General features: G+C 42.8%; 2 protein-coding genes across 4 annotated transcripts in view; both read right to left on the bottom strand.

Annotated features, from left to right (window-relative positions):
• gsk3ba (glycogen synthase kinase 3 beta, genome duplicate a) overlaps nt 1-2,316 on the bottom strand; it is a 40,679-nt gene extending 38,363 nt beyond the window's left edge. For all 3 annotated transcript variants that reach the window (XM_063006353.1, XM_063006355.1, XM_063006354.1), the window contains exon 1: nt 1,491-2,316. In XM_063006353.1, the coding sequence (XP_062862423.1) occupies nt 1,491-1,575 (85 nt within the window). In that variant the 5' untranslated portion in view covers nt 1,576-2,316. The remainder of the gene's footprint in view (nt 1-1,490) is intronic.
• A 2,948-nt stretch (nt 2,317-5,264) lies between these two features.
• Nucleotides 5,265-17,517, bottom strand: gpr156 (G protein-coupled receptor 156). Its single transcript, XM_063005722.1, has 9 exons — nt 17,401-17,517; nt 15,330-15,457; nt 15,016-15,151; nt 13,954-14,064; nt 13,617-13,742; nt 13,300-13,395; nt 11,825-12,061; nt 9,984-10,145; nt 5,265-6,768 (listed from the first exon to the last, which is right to left on the bottom strand). The coding sequence occupies exons 1-9, from the start codon at nt 17,515-17,517 to the stop codon at nt 5,476-5,478; spliced, it is 2,406 nt and encodes an 801-aa protein (XP_062861792.1). The 3' UTR covers nt 5,265-5,475.
• Between the last annotated feature and the right edge of the window lie 747 nt (nt 17,518-18,264).

Genomic DNA, 18,264 nt, shown 5'->3' with positions numbered 1-18,264 from the left:
CTATTCTGATATGAATACACTCACTACTGTTACTGTAGTGTACACTACACTGCCAAAAGTATTCGCTCCTCTGCCTTCACACACACATGAACTTGAAATGACTCCCATTCTTAATCCACAGGGTTTAATATGATGTCGCCACCCTGTGCAGCTATAACAGCTGAATGAAGCGTCGCTCCCTATTTAAAATGGTGGAATACCCTACGTAGTGCACTTCACAGTAACAACCGGGGTGAATGGAACGCTCCTACAGAATCGGCGCTGATGGTTGAAAGACGCTTTCTGAACCAATCAGAGCTTCTGATTGTAATTGTTAGTAAGAAATGCTGTTATCTGCATTTATTCAGTTTGCGTCACACAGATGACGCGGTAATGAAACGCTCGATCGGCTTTCTAACCACTTCCTGTTTTACTTCACCACCGGGAAAAGTTTGGAGGTTTTTAATTATAAGCACGTTTACAAAATAACGGATTCTGTTCCTAATGGGACGCACGCTTATAAATGTAATAGCATCTGGAGGAACAGAAGCTCAGGTAAGCAGCGGTTATGATTGTTATTGCTGTGTTTGGGATTTTGGCCGCTGTGCCGTGATTTATCGAGCGCTTTTGTTCTGTAATGAAAACAAAACGTATCAGTTGAAGCTTTTATCTGGTACCTAGGAAAGTACATTTCCAATATATGTTTAGTGTTTATTATATTGACTCGTGACTCGACTCGGACTCTAGCCTAAAGACTCGGGACTCGACTCGGACTCGTATTTTGTGACCTGTGAACATCTCTGGCGTGTAGTGTAAAACACACGACGACTTAAAAGCCCCCGGATTGCAAGGGATCCGGTCGTGCGGTGTGAACTGTACAGAGGTCTGACGACTTGGCTTGGCATTAAGAAGTTAAAAGACAAAACCTGGTGTAATTTACTGGTCTGTCTGATTTATTAGAAGCCCAGGTCATCGGTCAGTCCGTATACCGGTCGGCTGGGCGCCATCTAGCGGGCATAATCGGCAGAGAGACGTTTCTGCTAGGGCGGGATGACCGGACTACGTGGGTGGGGTCTTCAAACGCTGTGTAAGGACCCTGATTGGCTGATAGAGAGGCGCCTGTGCAGAGTGCATAGGTGAACAAGGGTTCATATACCCACCCCGACTGCAATCAGGGATCCCCCAGCGCCTAGCGGTTAAGGTGCTGGACTAGTAATCAAAAGGTTGCCGGTTCAAACCCCACCACTGCCAGGTTGCCTCAATAGCTTAGACAATAAACGGTCACCGTTCTGAATGCAGAACATGTAAATGTAGACGTTCAGCCCAGCCTGGATCAGTTGTGGAACCTCAAGGAGGAACTCGCGATGACTGCATTACTTGCCCCGGCCAAAAAGGTAATACCCCCCCCTAAGGGAAGTGGGCCAATACTTACAAGCTATAGGTGCCAGGTTATATTTATGGCCTGGATGAAACCAAACCAGGCAGGAATGTTTATTTATCCTCATACTTACTGCTGACTTTCATGCTGCCGAAGGCTGAAGGTGCTACGGTTTTACAGCTGTCGGCGAACGACGTGGTTCTGGGCCGGCCCGACATGATCCTGCTTCCCAAAAATCTCCTCAAATGCTGCTGTCAGGAAACGAGTATCCGTGTGGAATCCAAGGTAAGGGTGTGGGGTCGAATCCCAGCTGAATGAATGCGTAAAGCTGAATATAAAGCAGGACAGACCAGTCAATCCAATCCAATCCAATCCAATCCAAGCACAGGCAGGGCTTTTCTTACAGGGTTTGTACTACTACAGATTCAAACCTTGTTCTTCATTCTTGTCCACAATCAATCTCCAAGATAAATGAAGACTTTTAATTCTTTAAAATCATCTCATTTCGTTTGGATTCGGTTGTTTGGTGAATAAATCCTGGACTGAAGGAGCTCGTTTCTAGTCAATTGTAGTCATAAATCCAGGCCTTTACAGTCTCACCGGCTCTTTATGAACAAAAACGTCCTGCAAACTAAAAACACCTCATCTAAAATACACAAATAAAGGTGGTTTGCTCTTAATAAATAATAAATGTAAGGTGTGTGGATGTATTTTTCATAGACTGAGGTGGAGACTCGGAGATCCAGCAGCCATGGCGGCGGCTCCTTCACTCCAACCGACCAGTCAGTCCAATTCTAATCATCCAGCAGCCCGATTTAAAGTCACACATTCGCTGTTTACACTCCATACACACTTCACATCTAAATCCACCTTCTTATTAAACGATTCCTGCTTAATAAAACCCAGCCGAAGCGAAGCACCGACTCCCAGACCCGCTCCTTTATCTCTTCTCCGTCCGTTGTGCTCGTGCTCGTGCTCGTTCTCGCGTTGTCACTCCGACGCAGCGCTACGCACTTTGCGTACCTCTTATTATACAACCGTGCCCGCGCACGCACTTACGCAAACAGCGTAGCCAACCGAATCGGAAAGTGTGAACGCGCACGAACGCCTTGAGGACGGCGCGGTCGACCAATCAGAATCATGAGGCGGGACCAACGCGCTTCTCTAGACCAATCAGATGAAGGCGTGAGCAGAACACATGGCGTAACCTGCCAATCCCTTCTAATTCGCTATTAAATAAAATATGAGCACAAAGGCATGAATATTTACATTATTCATTATGTTTTAAATATTAAAAAATATACTTAAATTGTAATTTTCAATTGTACTAATGCACACCTAAAATAATAAAGAAAAGTTCACTGTATTTAAGACAAACAACAGATACAGTATTATTATTATTAATAGTATTAGTAATACTAGACTTAGTGGTAGTACCAGTAGTAATGTTAGTAGTAGATGTAGTGGTAGTACTAGTAAACAGTACTAGAAGTAGTAGTAGTAGTATACATAGTACTAACTAGTAATAATGATAGTAGTACTACTAGTGTGGTAGTAGTAGTACTAGAAGTAGTGGTAGTACTACTAGTAATAGACTTAGTGGTAGTACCAGTAGTAGTGGTAGTAAACATAGTGGTAGTGGTAGTAGTAGTAATAGTACTAGATATGGTACTAACTAGTAGTAGTGGTAGTAGTAATATTTCTATAAGTAGTAGTAGTATAAGACATAGTACTAACTAGTAATAATGAGAGTAGTGGTGGTACTAGTGTGGTAGTAGTAGTACTAGAAGTAGTAGTACTAAACGTAGTGGTAGTAGTAATAGTAGTGGTAGTAGTACTAGAAAGTAGTGGTAGTACTACTAGTAGTGGTAGTAGACGTAGTGGTAGTACTAGTAGTAGAAATAGTACTAGATATAGTACTAACTAGTAGTAGTGGTAGTAGTAATATTACTAGAAGTAGTAGTAATAGTAGACAGTACTAACTAGTGATAGTAGTAGTAGTACTAGTGTGGTAGTAATAGTACTATAGTACTAGAAGTAGTGGTAGTACTAGTAGTAGTAGACTTAGTGGTAGTACTAGTGGTAATGCTAGAAGTTGTAGTAGTAGTACCCAGGTGGCACCCACCATTCCGCTAGCACACCAGCGCCAAGATTCTGAACTCCTCGGTTCAAAACTCGACGTTGCCACCGGTCGGCTGGGCACCATCTAGCAGGCAAAATTGGTAGTGTCTGCAGGGAGGGATGCCCGGCCTATGTGGTAGTATAGTTAAGTATAGTTCACAAAAAAACTAACAGGATGTGCAGCTCTGATTTTTTTTACATATTCCATTCATCCATACATGTTTTATTTAAAGATATGAGGTTTTTAATGGATCTTTCTGGTTATCAGCTAATGCAATTTTCTCTATTTCATAATGCAAAAGTGTCCTTGGGTAGAAATAATCACCAATACAAACACAGGTCAGTAAAAAAGACGTAACAGAGCAGTAACAGTGAGGTGTAGAACATGAGTACTGAGAGAAAAGCTCTGATACTTCAATAGAAATGACACAAGTATAAAATCAACAACTCAGTTTAACAAAGAGAAAACACAAGAGCAGTCGAGGTGTGGAGCAGTAACATTCCTTCCAAAACATGTTAAATTACATAAATAATAAACAGACGATGTGGCTAGATAGATCTAGCAAAAACAAATACAGTATATAAAAAAATCTCATTACATTCAAACTAAAGGTCAATAAATACAAATAAAACAAACAACAAACAACAAACATAGCAATTTGGGTTTATTGTCCTTAAATATGCATTTTATTTTTTAATAATGCGAGCACAGAGTGAAACCGTTTAGTCCTAGTGCATTTCATTACAGTGATAATGGTCGGGAATTCTGGGATACGGTCGGCTGTGGGAGGGAAGGGAACATAAATGACCTCCTTGCCTCCGCAACAACGATTTGAGGCACCGTAGGAATATAAAAGGGAACATTTTGATCCTCTGTGGTTCTCAACCAAGGGGCCGCAGCCCACTAGGGGGCCCAAGTGAGCCTAGTGTGGGGTCCTGTTACATTGTGTTTATCTGTCATATATATACTGTACATCTACATGTGTACAGTACAAGACAGTTAAGGGCCTTGCTCTAGGGGCCAATAGTGGCTGCATGGCAGAACCAAGACTCAAACACACAACCTTCTAGTTGGTAACCCATAGCTCTACTCACTATACTACCTCTGTCCCACTACCCATGTTTATGGTATGTGAGGAGCTTTTGGTCACTGTTATGCCCAAACTGAGGACCAAGATCAAAGGAAATAATTTGTTAAGTGCTTTTCCGTTGGAAGGACTTCCTGTGTGCCTTTCTAAACATTACTCAAGAGGACAAGTGAAAGCCAGAGGGACCCTCATTGATCTGATCTTATGATGTTTGGATGGGGGGGGTGCATTCTTAGCATTTTAGTGACACTAATGAGGTAATAACATGGTAGTGTGTGTCATTCCGGTTGAGTAAGTGTAGAGATCAATTCCCAATCAAATCCACAACACCGTGCAAAAGTCAAGGGGTCTACATTTACATTTGCATCATTTAGCAGAAACTTTTACGTTATACAGTTCAAGCAACTGGGGGTTAAGGGACTTGCTCAGGGGTCCAACAGTGTCAACTTGGCGATGGTAGGGACTGAACCGCTGCGCTACCAATGCCCGATGGTTCTTTTTTGTGTTGCTCAAAGCTTTGCAACAACTACTTAAAGACCAAAAGCACATCAATATTTATTGGGACACTTGAAGACGTCAACCATTCAGCAACATCACAAGATGCTCTTTTGAATATTATAGAATCATGCTGGGATATTAAGGTTTATTAGATATTAAGCATTTGGAGTCCATGTCTGCTAATTAGAATTGAATTTGTAATTTGCAAACTAGTTTTTTATCTTTCCCAATTTAGTGCTACCAGTTTGGGAGGTTGTTGGAAATGCAAACATGCCTGAACTTCAGCTTACAAACATCTCTGATTGACATGGAAGGCAGAAGTGCTGCTCTTCCCATCCAGAGATTTACGCTGGATGGCTGATGCTTTGAGTAGATGCTGATTCTTTGTACATGTTCATTTAACCTCATTATTTAGACAAAAGTGGGTTTCAGGTCCTCTTTAAAGTTGACGACGGGGTGGGAGGGATTGCAGAGTTCCTCATACTCGCTGTCGGAGGTCTCCGAGCTGCTGGAGGGTGACGGACTGTGTCTGCAGGCTTCGCAGTAAGGTCGGTGGTAGTAGCAATAATCCTCCGAGCTGCTGGACTCAGAGTCCGAGTATCCGTAAGAATCTACGCCTCCAGTTTTCTCCACACGCCCGTCACGAGGTGAAGGACTTATTGGGCGTCTTCCAGAACAAGAGTTTCTACGAGTTCGTCTGCGCGATCGTGACTGGACATCATGCCGTGCCTCAGAGCCTTCAGTCCATCTCTGGTCCTCAGTTCCTTCATCGTGTTTATTGTGTGATTCTCCGAGGGGCTGAGAATGCGTTAAAGTCGGTTTGGGGTTCGTCCTGCGGCCGGGGGGCGCCGAGCCCGGGTAGTAGTAGGGAGGTGAGTTGTTTTTACAGGAGTTGAAGGGAGGTCTGCGCTTTCTCATCATGTACGGCGAGATGCTGGGGAAGTAGAACTGCAGAGGAGGGGAATCGGGCGGGACGGCGGAGAAGCTGTCGACGGCTTTTACGGCGGGATCGTTGTGAACGGGATTCGAAGGTCTTCTCGCTCCGGCCGGTGATCTACGCGAGCTGCTCACGGCATCCACGCTCAAATCGTGCAGAATCTCCTGCAGATGCTTGCTGCTGACGAATCCCTGTCGACATCCCCTCACCAAAGATGGAACAGCGGTCTCTTCCACTGAGCTTGCTCCGTCTCCTGGGGTTTGACTGGTCAAGCAAGGATGAAGAGGTACGGAACCCTGGTTTGTATGCAAGTCAACCGGAACGTCCACTGATGGGTTGACCGCAGCCAGCGTGTACGTGGAGTCCAATTTTTTCATACTTGTACGGTCAACCTCATCCGGACTGTGAGGGGACAGAACAGTACAGGACGCTCGTAGCAGCGAGAAAGGAGCAGGAGTGGCCGGTGGTAAACCTTCAGGAGGCGTCTCGTACGCGGAGGCTGAAGAGGACGAAGACGGGATCGCCGCAGGAGGCTTATAGTGTGGAGGCAGGAAAGCGACAGACAGAGTGATCTCTTCTCTGATCGGAAGAGGAGAAGGAGAAGGCTCAGGGGCGACCACTGTGGTCTGGGTGGAGGAAGAGTTAAGGTTGGTGGTTGAGGAGTTCATTTCTCGTTCGTCCTGCAGGTGGCTCACAGACATGAGCTTCAGAAGCTTATCCTTGGCGTTGTTCACTTGCTCCTGAAGGCTGTCGATCACTGCGTCTTTCTAGCAAAAGAACAGATCTGTTACAAATCCATGCAGATACCTGATTAGCTAAAATATTTATACATTTATTCTTACGTAGCACCTTTGGCTTCTTTGGTTTGTCCATTAAGTGTCTACAATAGGGACTAGAAGTATCCCAGTTAGAAAAGTACCTTCAGGACAAGGATAATCTGGGGCAGGTGGGATGCCTTTATTTATCACATACACCAATCAGCCATAACATTAAAACCACCTCCTTGTTTCTACACTCACTGTCCATTTTATCAGCTCCACTTACCATATAGAACCACTTTGTAGTTCTACAATTACTGACTGTACTCCATCTGTTTATCTACATACTTTTTTAGCCTGCTTTCACCCTATTCTTCAATGGTCAGGACCCCCAAAGGACCACCACAGAGCAGGTATTATTTAGATGGTGGATCATTCTCAGCACTGCAGTGACACTGACATGGTGGTGGTTTGTTAGTGTGTGTTGTGCTGGTATGAGTGGATCAGACACAGCAGCGCTGCTAGAGTTTTTAAATACCGTGTCCACTCAATTATACACTCCTACCTAGTCGGTCCACCTTGTAGATGTAAAGTCAGAGACGATCGCTCATCTATTGCTGCTGTTTGAGTCGGTCATCTTCTAGACCTTCATCATTGGTCACATGACGTTGCTTACGGGGCGCTGTTGGTTGGATATTTTTGGTTGGTGGATGATTCTCCATCCAGCAGTGACAGTGAGGTGTTTAAAAACTCCACTCATACCAGCACAACACACACTAACACACCACCACCATGTCAGTGTCACTGCAGTGCTGAGAATCATCCACCACCTAAATAATACCTGCTCTGTGGTGGTCCTGTGGGGGTCCTGACCATTGAAATACAGGGTGAAAGGGGGTAACAAAGCATGCAAAAAAAAACAGATGGACTACAGTCAGTAATTGTAGGGGGTTGTTGTGCCACCTTTATATGTATTAGGTGGCCCCTAAATTTGAAACCTTCTCTCGGTGCGTACAGTCAGTGAGCGGAGTAATCATACAGCACAAGCTTCTCACACAGATAAAGATCAGTGCAAGGGAATGAATGGAGCAGGAAGAACCAACAGGATGTGAGATCTTAAAGAAATGCCTCAGGGAAATGTGGAACAAAAGAGCAAAGCCCCTGATATGGCCCACTGAAGTTCAGCACAGCTCCTCACACCCAGCTCAAGAATCTGTCTGTACTAACGTAGATGATCATCATCCGACCTCAGATCACCTCTCCAGATCTGAGTACATGAACGATAAAGAGGTAACGGACGCTTCAGTGACAAAGCTGAATCATACATTTGGTCTCATTTGGTGATGAGATTAAAGACTAGAAAGCTCTTTTTACTTGAACTGTTTAAACTGCAATAACCAAGAAAATCACAAGCTTGTATTTACCGCGCCGACTTATTTGATGTTAAACTAACAGCATAGTGTTGAGATTACAGAACTAGATCCAGTTAACTCTAGATCTCTAAGCTCTTGTCTATAAACACACACAAGTACATTAAAGTTCTTTGCACTCTAAAATATACTGTATTTTTGTAAACTTTAGTGCATCCAATTTCTACCCATCAATCATCCTCTCACTTATGCTGGTCCCTGCTCCTGATTGGGGAGGACGAGGCTGCTCCACGCCCCCTCCGACACGTGCACAGCAGTCGAACATCTTATCACCTACACTTGACGAGTGCAGTGCAGTACAGAGCTGTGTACGGAGGGCCACACCCTCTACCGCACTCCTTCCCCATCTCCGTGCAGGCGCCACCAACCAGCCAGCAGAGGTCGTAATCGCACCAGTCTGAGAGAGAGTCCCCATCCGGCTTAATCCCGCCCCTTATCTGAACAACAATCGTTGTTCACGTAGCCGCTCATCCTCAGCCGGCAAGGCAGAGCCGAGGTTCGATACGATGTATTCGAGATCTCAGCTCTGGTGAACAGCGTGTGTTTTACCACTGCGCCACCTGAGCGGCAAAAATCATTTTTTTATCTCCTAATCTAGTCATTCCAATAGTCAGTTCCAATTCCTGATCGGATGACCACATGTGTCCAGTCTGCGGCCACTTCTTATCACCTGCCAGTGTTGGGTTTCCACAAAGACCCCAATCACATATGGAGAGCCACACTAAACCCCACGTGACATGCAGATCTGATGTAGTTTTTTGAATATGGGTGATTGCCTTTACTGCCAGAAGTTCCTGCAGGTCTTGTAATGTCGGTGTGGGCCTCTTGGCTTCTTTCAGACCAGTTTTTTATCTTGCCAGTATTTGGTATTGGGACCGTTGTTCCATCTTTTATTCACTCATTGATGACAGTCTACATTGTGTTCCATGGAATACTGTATGCAACTCCTTGAACATTATTTGTACCCTTCATCTGACTGATAGCTTTCCACAATGAGATTCATTTGCAGCTTGGTAAATGTTAGGAAGATCCTGACTTTATATGAGGTTCATCAGAGTCACTGTTAAAACTACTATTTTTTATTGCTTTTTTTCCAATTTTCCTCCCAATCTAGTCGTATCCAATTACCTGACTGCATTAAACTTTCTCTCTACTGATGTTGATCTCCACCCTGGTCGAGGAGACACGTTGCAGTACCCGACTGCATCTTTTCTCCGGCACAAGGCGAGTTCATATGCGGATCAGCTTTGCGTATGAAGGGTCACACCCTGATCAATGCATTATCCCATTATCGTCTCTGTGCAGGCGCCATCGATCAGCCAGCAAAGGTCGTAATTGCATTAGTTAAGAGGTCCCGTCCGGCACCCGCCCTGAATGAATAACAAGACAGTCGTTGTTCGTGGAGGTGCCCAGCCTGCCGGATGGCAGGGCTGAGATTCGAACAGACGAGTTTGAAGTTTCAGCTCTGGTAAAACCGCTATTTAATATACGAGGGTGTGCACACATATGCAACCACATTATTTGATTGTGTTTATATCCACTGTAACGTCCACGTCTCTTACGAGAGGTTCTAAACTTAAGATCTCGAATGTATGCAGCATGAACTCGGGGTTTAATTCTAAGTTGTGAAACGTCCTGCAGAGCTTCTAATCAGACCCACATGTTCTCCTGCATCATGTCTTGCAGAAACATCTAGAACATCAGAGCCAGGTGTGGTTTTACGACGGGGGCAGGAGTGAAGCTCCGAGCCTCCCAGCTGTACCCCATGAAGATAGATGTGAGGTGTGTTTGTACCTCGCTGATTAACCTCTTCATGGAGTTGTTTTCTCCCAGCAGGTAGTAGATCTCGTCCTCGCTGTACAGCGAGCGCATGCTTCGGCTGGGGCTGCTGAAGTACTTGGCCATCTGACCAGCGTGAGGGTTCAACTCCTCTTCAAACTGCCTCCATTCGGTCAACTTAAAAGAAATTGAATATAGGAGAGCATTTACAACTAAAAAAGGAACAACTTTATATAGCAGAGGGTTTTAGCCTGCAGCCTGTGGGCAGATTGAACTGTGACACTTGGAGAGCTTATAAAAAAGTAAAATAATTTAGATACAGAAATAACCTTTTGATAGAATTTTGACCCTTGGTGTCACCACAAGACAAACTATTCATTCAGTCATTCGTTTTACCACCTTCTCAAAGTCACGGTGGGTCCGAGTCATTGAGCAAAAGGCAGGAAACACCCTGGACAGGATGCCAGTCCATCACAGGGCACATACACACCCAGGGCATTTTAGTAGCTCCAGTTAAGCTGACTGCACGTCTTTGGACTGTGGGAGGAAATCTGAGCCCCAGGATGAAACCCATGTAGATACAGGGAGAACATGCAAACTTCACACAGAAAGGACCCGGACCGCTCCACTAATATTAGTGGTGGTAGTATATTATTACCGTTAGTGGTAGTATGTCATTATTATTATTATTATTATTATTATTATTATTTATAATAACAGTGGTAATAATATACTACCTCTAAAAAACTGTTATTATTATTATTAGTGGAGGTGATACTACTATATTATTATTATTATTATTATTGGTATTATTATTATTATTATTATTATTATTATTATTGGAATCATTATTATTATTATTGGTAGTTGTATATTATTATTATTATTATTATTGGTAGTAGGATGTTATTATTATTGGTATTATTATAATTGGCATTATTATTATTATTATTAATATTGGAATCATTATTATTATTATTGGTAGTTGTATATTATTATTATTATTATTATTATTATTATTATTGGTAGTAGTATGTTATTATTATTATTGGTATTATTATTATTATTATTATTATTATTATTATTATTGGTAGTAGAATAGTTCCGTTTATTAAAAGAATTTCAGATTTTTATTATAATACCTGTATTTAATCTGGGAAATACCCAGTATGTTCTGATCCAGAACTGATATTTTAAATCTGACTCACTATAAAACATTAGATGGTGGTAAAATCTTATGTTCAATCTGAGTTTTGTTAAAATATTTTATTAAGTGAAGTCAGATCTATTCAAGATTTTGTGTTATAAACAAACAGTAAACAGTAAAAAGTATTAAATCAGTAAATCCATAAAATAATAAATATAAACTTGTTCCTGATCATGTTCCGCTAAGAAAAAGAGAGACAAGGATGCAATAAGGTTACGTGTCTTTTGTCAAGGACAGCCAGCAGCCCTGTGGTGCGGACTGGGATCTCTGGTACTGAAACTGCTTCAGTAATTTCATGAATCATTACCAGAAGCTTCACTATCAGTAGTGAGGCTCAGCACTATCTACTAATGCGCCGGTGCAGTGATACCAGCCAAAGCTTCTCTGTCAATACGCTGACATCAGCAACGTCCTTTACACGCTGACACAGAGGCCTGGACACGCCGGCTCCATGAGTCCACAAATCTTAAGCTCATTTTATTGATTAATAAATTCAAATTTCATTTTTTTAAATTTAAAGATTAGAAGCGGTTTGGTTTGATTTCCAATCTAATTGGTTGCTCAACAGACCAAGATGGTGTACTGTCTGGCAGGTAGAGATTGGGTATATCCAAATTATAGACAATGTCATGTAGAAATAAGCTCTCACCTGAGGCACGAACATCAGACAGTTGATAGTCGTGGTGCAGACGAAGATGGATCCAGACATCACGCCGCAGACCAGATTGGGCCACGCGTACAGGTAACGACAGACAGGAAGGACCACAGCGGAGGACACACTGACCAGACATACAGCAGCCATAATGGTCAAGGACTGGTTGACTGGAGGCAGGCTGACGTTACTGGTCAGTCCAGCCAGATATGTACCATATAACATCAGACTGGCCTATAACACAGAGAGGAAAAATGGGCATTTAAAAAAATATGGAATAAACGCCGGGCTGTAATCACAGTCCAGTTGCTAGGATAGGCTTGTTTATTTTAACCTTTTAAGACCCTGCGGTCACATATGAGGACATTACATTTTGGCTTTATTATGCCGTATACCTCATTCTGCTTAACTTAGACCTGTTGTCCTCGTTAGTGGACACTTTTGTCTGCCATCTAGTGGTAGCAAAAGTACTAGACATCACATAAGGGAAAAACAAGATGAACAATGCATACACAAAGCAAAGCTCGGGTCTGAAGAGGCTAGAGTTGACACCACAAGAACTGCTGTATGCTAAAAGCCTATTGGTTCGTAGGTTGTCCATGCGTCCCATTTTAGATTTTAGGGTGAACCAGTTTTTCATTTGTCCGCAGTCCGGTGCAATGCCTGGACGGACACATATTTGTCCTCTGGAATAACTCACTCACTTTCTTAACCGCTTATCCAATCAGCATCATGGGGGGGTGCTGGAGCCTATCCCAGCTTTTCAATGGGCGCAAGGCACACAGTAACACCCTGGATGGAGCACCAGTCCATCGCTGGGCAGACACACACACACATACACATACCGATTCACCTATAGGGCAATTCAGTGTCTCCAATTAACCTGGCTGCATGTCTTTGGACTGTGGGAGGAAACCCACTCAGACACAGGGAGAACATGCAAACTCCGCACAGAAAGGACCCGGACCGCCCCGCCTGGGGATCGAACCCAGGACCTTCTTGCTGTGAGGCGACAGTGCTACCCACCGCGCCACCGTGCCGCCCAACCTCTGGAATCAGGCAGGTGAAAAAAAATTGACTTGAAAACTGGCAACCCAGCATTTCATGACCGGACGTTCCACAATAAAGTGGTGGACGTCCTCACGGAAAGTGGCGGCTTCAAACCAATGAAATACGAGCTGTTCTTTTGACGCATTCATAAGCAAAACGAGGTATACAGCATAGCAAAGCCAAAATGTAAAGTCCACATACGTGACCACAGGGTCTCAAGAGGCTAGGTCTTGAACATGAACAAATATGTGGTTGTTTATAGCAGCGATAGCCAATCAAAATAAAATGCAGGTCAACACCGAGCACCAAAGAAAGGTCTCTCAGAAGGCAAACAAATGTCTGCTCACGTTTTTTAAACACCAGGGAGTCTAAGAGAAAAAAAAGACTGATTTAAAGGCCGTGCAGTAGAATAAAGTTCCTACCTTTACTGCAGAAAGGAGAAGAAACCACAAGTCTGTGTAGTAAGAGGAGCAGGAGTCCAACTGGGACAACGTGTACCGAACATCAAACTCAAGCACCTAATAAACAAACAAACGTCTCCATAAAGAGTTTCCACATAAACACTATAACAGGTTCTTTTATTTAATATAAACTCTTTTATTGTGACATATATCAGAAATAACCTTGTTTTTTTATTTAGTAGTAGAGGTAACTACACTACTGTGGCCTCCAAGCATGTGTCTACAAATGTTCCGAATCCCTTTAGTTACACTACGTCAGCCTTATACTGGTGTTTTACCTTGACAACAGCACTGACCGATCGAGAACACTTAACAGGGTCGGTCAGACCCCACACAGCCAGGACCACCACGTCCACCAGTACCAGCAGAGCCACCAAACCCATCAACTGTACATCACGAATGATCTGAAACAACACAAGTATAAATGTGGCATCATTCTGAAGTAGACCAGCTCAGCTTTAGTGGGGGTTTGAGTTTGTGTTTATCAAAAGGTACTTATGAATAAATTATGGTAAACACAGCTGAAAATGAGACAGATTAGAAATTAAGTCTGCAAACATCCAACATGCACTAAAGGTGTGTGTGATACTAGATTTATTTATCCATTAAACTCACCACTCGTCTGTCGGGCATGCGCTGGGTGAAGACCCTGTAGATGCGCCACGTTTTCCCCAGGATGGGTCCAAACACCAGAGTGCTGCCGATACACAGCGTCCAGACTCGTATCTAAAACATAACAAGGAGAATATTATAAATTAAACCTCCTTATAGCCCAAAATCTCAACAAGCTCTTCAGTTACAGACTATAAATGTAATAACCTCCTGAAGCTGAAGTACAGCAAAACAACAACAACATGACAAGGACCTCTAGTGTTCTAGCAAAACACAACCAAATGACTTACTGAGTTATAGCAGTAACACGGTGACCTTTGGAGTCATAGCATATAACCCCAATGACCTTTAAAGTCGTAGCTAATAAACCCAACATCGTAGCTGTTAAACTGTCAGACCTAATAAAGCAGCAGTTAAATAATGAATAATAAACCCTCGAATAATGAGCTGAAATCTCTACTTCAGATAAAGGTGTCGATCAAATGAACAAATGTAAGCAACGATATTTAAGTGGACTTCCAAGGATCTAAATGATATCCAATAAACCAAGTGACCTCTTAAGGTATCCACAAAATGATGCAGTTAAAGTTAATAAAGCAAATAAGTCAGATGGCTCCCATCTCCCAAATTAATAATTGCAGGTAACTAAATATAAGTAACCCCACGGCCTTGTTTCAAAGTGAATAAACTAAGAAATTGCTCAACTATCAGCAATTAAACCCAATGATTACCCCCAGTTTTCCTCCCAATCTAGTCGTATTCAATTACCTGATTGCATTTCGCTTCTTCTCCACCGCTGCACATCTCAACTCCTGATCGAAAACTAACACACGCCCCCTCCGACACGTGTGTGGCTAATTTTTATAGACGTTCCCTTACTTATGGATTTGTCAAGTCAAGTCCAGTAAATTTTATTTGTATAGTGCTTTTTACAATGAACATCATCTCAAAGCAACTTCACAGACTCCAGGACCTACTGACCAAAAACCCCTGATTGCCCCAGATGAACATGTGTGTGTGTGTGTGTGTGTGTGTGTGTGTGTGTGTGTGTGTGTGTGTGTGTACCTGCAGCACCGCTCGTGCACCCGTTCCCAGTAAAGGTGATCTGTCCTCAACAGCAAACAAAAATCCACTGGTGTACGTCAGAACGCTCCCCAACAGGGTCAGAATGTTCAGGTTCGGACTCGACATCTTCACTATTCTGAAACATTTAAAAATAATAGCAGATGAATTTATATTGTAGGTATTTATGGGAAGTCAGAGATGCCACAATGAACGTCTATAAAGTGTATAAATAAAGCCTAAAACAATAATAGACAATTATAATAACTGTATTGTTATTAAGTATGTTATTATGTATGCAGGATGCTCTTGTTTACCGGTTGTTTTTGTAGCGGATGGTGAAGATGAGGAAGAGGAACGCCAGGAGGATCCCACAGGAGAGCAGCGTCCAAACCACGGCACACAGAACCGGAGACAAAGATCTGCTCTGTACCTCCACAACCCTCTGCGCACACACACACACAATTATTTTTTTATTTTGTCTGTTTTACCACCGCTTTATCCTATTCGTGTGTGTGAATGGATGTGTGTTTATATATGTGTGTGTGTGTATGTGTTTGAGTGAGTGTATGACTGTGTTGTGTGTGTTTGTGTGTATAAATCTGTGTTTGTGTGTGTATTTGTGTGTATACATGTTTGTGTGTATATATATATATACGTATATATAAGTAAGTGTGTTTGTGTGTACATGTGTGAATGTGTGTATATACAGTGTATCACAAAAGTGAGTACACCCCTCACATTTCTGCAGATATTTAAGTATATCTTTTCATGGGACAACACTGACAAAATGACACTTTGACACAATGAAAAGTAGTCTGTGTGCAGCTTATATAACAGTGTAAATTTATTCTTCCCTCAAAATAACTCAATATACAGCCATTAATGTCTAAACCACCGGCAACAAAAGTGAGTACACCCCTTAGTGAAAGTTCCTGAAGTGTCAATATTTTGTGTGGCCACCATTATTTCCCAGAACTGCCTTAACTCTCTTGGGCATGGAGTTTACCAGAGCTTCACAGGTTGCCACTGGAATGCTTTTCCACTCCTCCATGACGACATCACGGAGCTGGCGGATATTCGAGACTTCTAGCTCCTCCACCTTCCACTTGAGGATGCCCCAAAGATGTTCTATTGGGTTTAGGTCTGGAGACATGCTTGGCCAGTCCATCACCTTTACCCTCAGCCTCTTCAATAAAGCAGACAGAGGTCTTAGAGGTGTGTTTAAGGTCATTATCATGCTGGAACACTGCCCTGCGACCCAGTTTCCGGAGGGAGGGGATCATGCTCTGCTTCAGTATTTCACAGTACATATTGGAGTTCATGTGTCCCTCAATTAAATGTAACTCCCCAACACCTGCTGCACTCATGCAGCCCCAGACCATGGCATTCCCATCACCATGCTTGACTGTAGGCATGACACACTTATCTTTGTACTCCTCACCTGATTGCCGCCACACATGCTTGAGACCATCTGAACCAAACAAATTAATCTTGGTCTCATCAGACCATAGGACATGGTTCCAGTAATCCATGTCCTTTGTTGACATGTCTTCAGCAAACTGTTTGCGGGCTTTCTTGTGTAGAGACTTCAGAAGAGGCTTCCTTCTGGGGTGACAGCCATGCAGACCAATTTGATGTAGTGTGCAGCTTATGGTCTGAGCACTGACAGGCTGACCCCCCACCTTTTCAATCTCTGCAGCAATGCTGACAGCACTCCTGCGCCTATCTTTCAAAGACAGCAGTTGGATGTGACGCTGAGCACGTGCACTCAGCTTCTTTGGACGACCAAGGCGAGGTCTGTTCTGAGTGGACCCTGCTCTAAAACGCTGGATGATCTTGGCCACTGTGCTGCAGCTCAGTTTCAGGGTGTTGGCAATCTTCTTGTAGCCTTGGAAATCTTCATGTAGCGCAACAATTCGTCTTTTAAGATCCTCAGAGAGTTCTTTGCCATGAGGTGCCATGTTGGAACTTTCAGTGACCAGTATGAGAGAGTGTGAGAGCTGTACTACTAAATTGAACACACCTGCTCCCTATGCACACCTGAGACCTAGCAACACTAACAAATCACATGACATTTTGGAGGGAAAATGACACGCAGTGCTCAATTTGGACATTTAGGGGTGTAGTCTCTTAGGGGTGTACTCACTTTTGTTGCCGGTGGTTTAGACATTAATGGCTGTATATTGAGTTATTTTGAGGGAAGAATAAATTTACACTGTTATATAAGCTGCACACAGACTACTTTTCATTGTGTCAAAGTGTCATTTTGTCAGTGTTGTCCCATGAAAAGATATACTTAAATATCTGCAGAAATGTGAGGGGTGTACTCACTTTTGTGATACACTGTATATATATGTGTGTGTGTGTGTGTGTGTGTGTGTGTACCGTGGACAGAGTGCAGAGTTTCAGCAGGACGTCTCGGCTCTGTTGGTTGTTGACCGCAGGATGGATGAAGCAGGATCCAGAGTCGCAGTCGGCACTGCAGTTGGGACTGATCTCCATCACGTCCTACAGCTCACACACCCACATCCTGACCAGCAAAACATGCCATCATCAGAGGGTAAATAATAATAATAATAATAATAATAATAATAAATAATAAATCAATAAATAAAATCATGTGGAACATGTTTGCATCATTCGAATCTTCCAATTTTTTGCAGAGGTCAAATTTAAATATTTCAGATCTTCAAACTAAATTTAATATAAAACAAAGATCACAAAATGAAGGTTTATTAATTATTATTATTAATGTATCGTTATTATTATGTATTTCTGTATAAGTTATGCGGCGCTTTTACTGCCCTCTTGCGGTCGCACCGCAGAATTACATTCTTAAGTTAAAATGAAACACGCCTCTGTCCCAACTTTATTTGAGAATGTCGCAAACGTCCAATTCTAAATATGTTTATATTTACAAACTTTCAAGATTCAAGAGAATCAGAAATGACAGATTCTATTTTATTGCGTTTTACAAAACGTCCCAACTATTATGGAAACGGGTTGTGTGTAATTACTCTCCTCCACCACCAGGGAGCAGCAAACAGGTGAAACTTTCTCCTCTAACTTCTCATTAATGAATCTGATTTAGTACGGCTGGCGACTACTCTGTGCCCATACGAGCAGGACTACTTTGAACACACTCACTTAAGATGGTCACAAGCATTATGGGCATTTAAAAAGTCTAAAAAGCATTGCACAGTCGATTAATCGCTAGCCGGGACTTTCCGTCCATCATCAAGTCAGTAC

Source organism: Trichomycterus rosablanca, chromosome 12 (assembly GCF_030014385.1).
Source record: "Trichomycterus rosablanca isolate fTriRos1 chromosome 12, fTriRos1.hap1, whole genome shotgun sequence".
Classification (NCBI taxonomy): Eukaryota; Metazoa; Chordata; class Actinopteri; order Siluriformes; family Trichomycteridae; genus Trichomycterus; species Trichomycterus rosablanca.
Note: the sequence above shows the minus strand (reverse complement) of the source record. Positions and strands in the feature narration are given on the sequence as shown.

Coding starts and splice junctions, on each gene's coding strand:
- gpr156 (XM_063005722.1), bottom strand. CDS start 17,517: ATGGAGATCAGTCCCAACTGCAGTGCCGACTGCGACTCTGGATCCTGC. Junction 14,065..15,015: donor GTGCACGAGCGGTGCTGCAG/GTACACACACAC, acceptor GTTATGTTTTAG/ATACGAGTCTGGACGCTGTG. Junction 10,146..11,824: donor GTCTGATGTTCGTGCCTCAG/GTGAGAGCTTAT, acceptor ATTTCTTTTAAG/TTGACCGAATGGAGGCAGTT.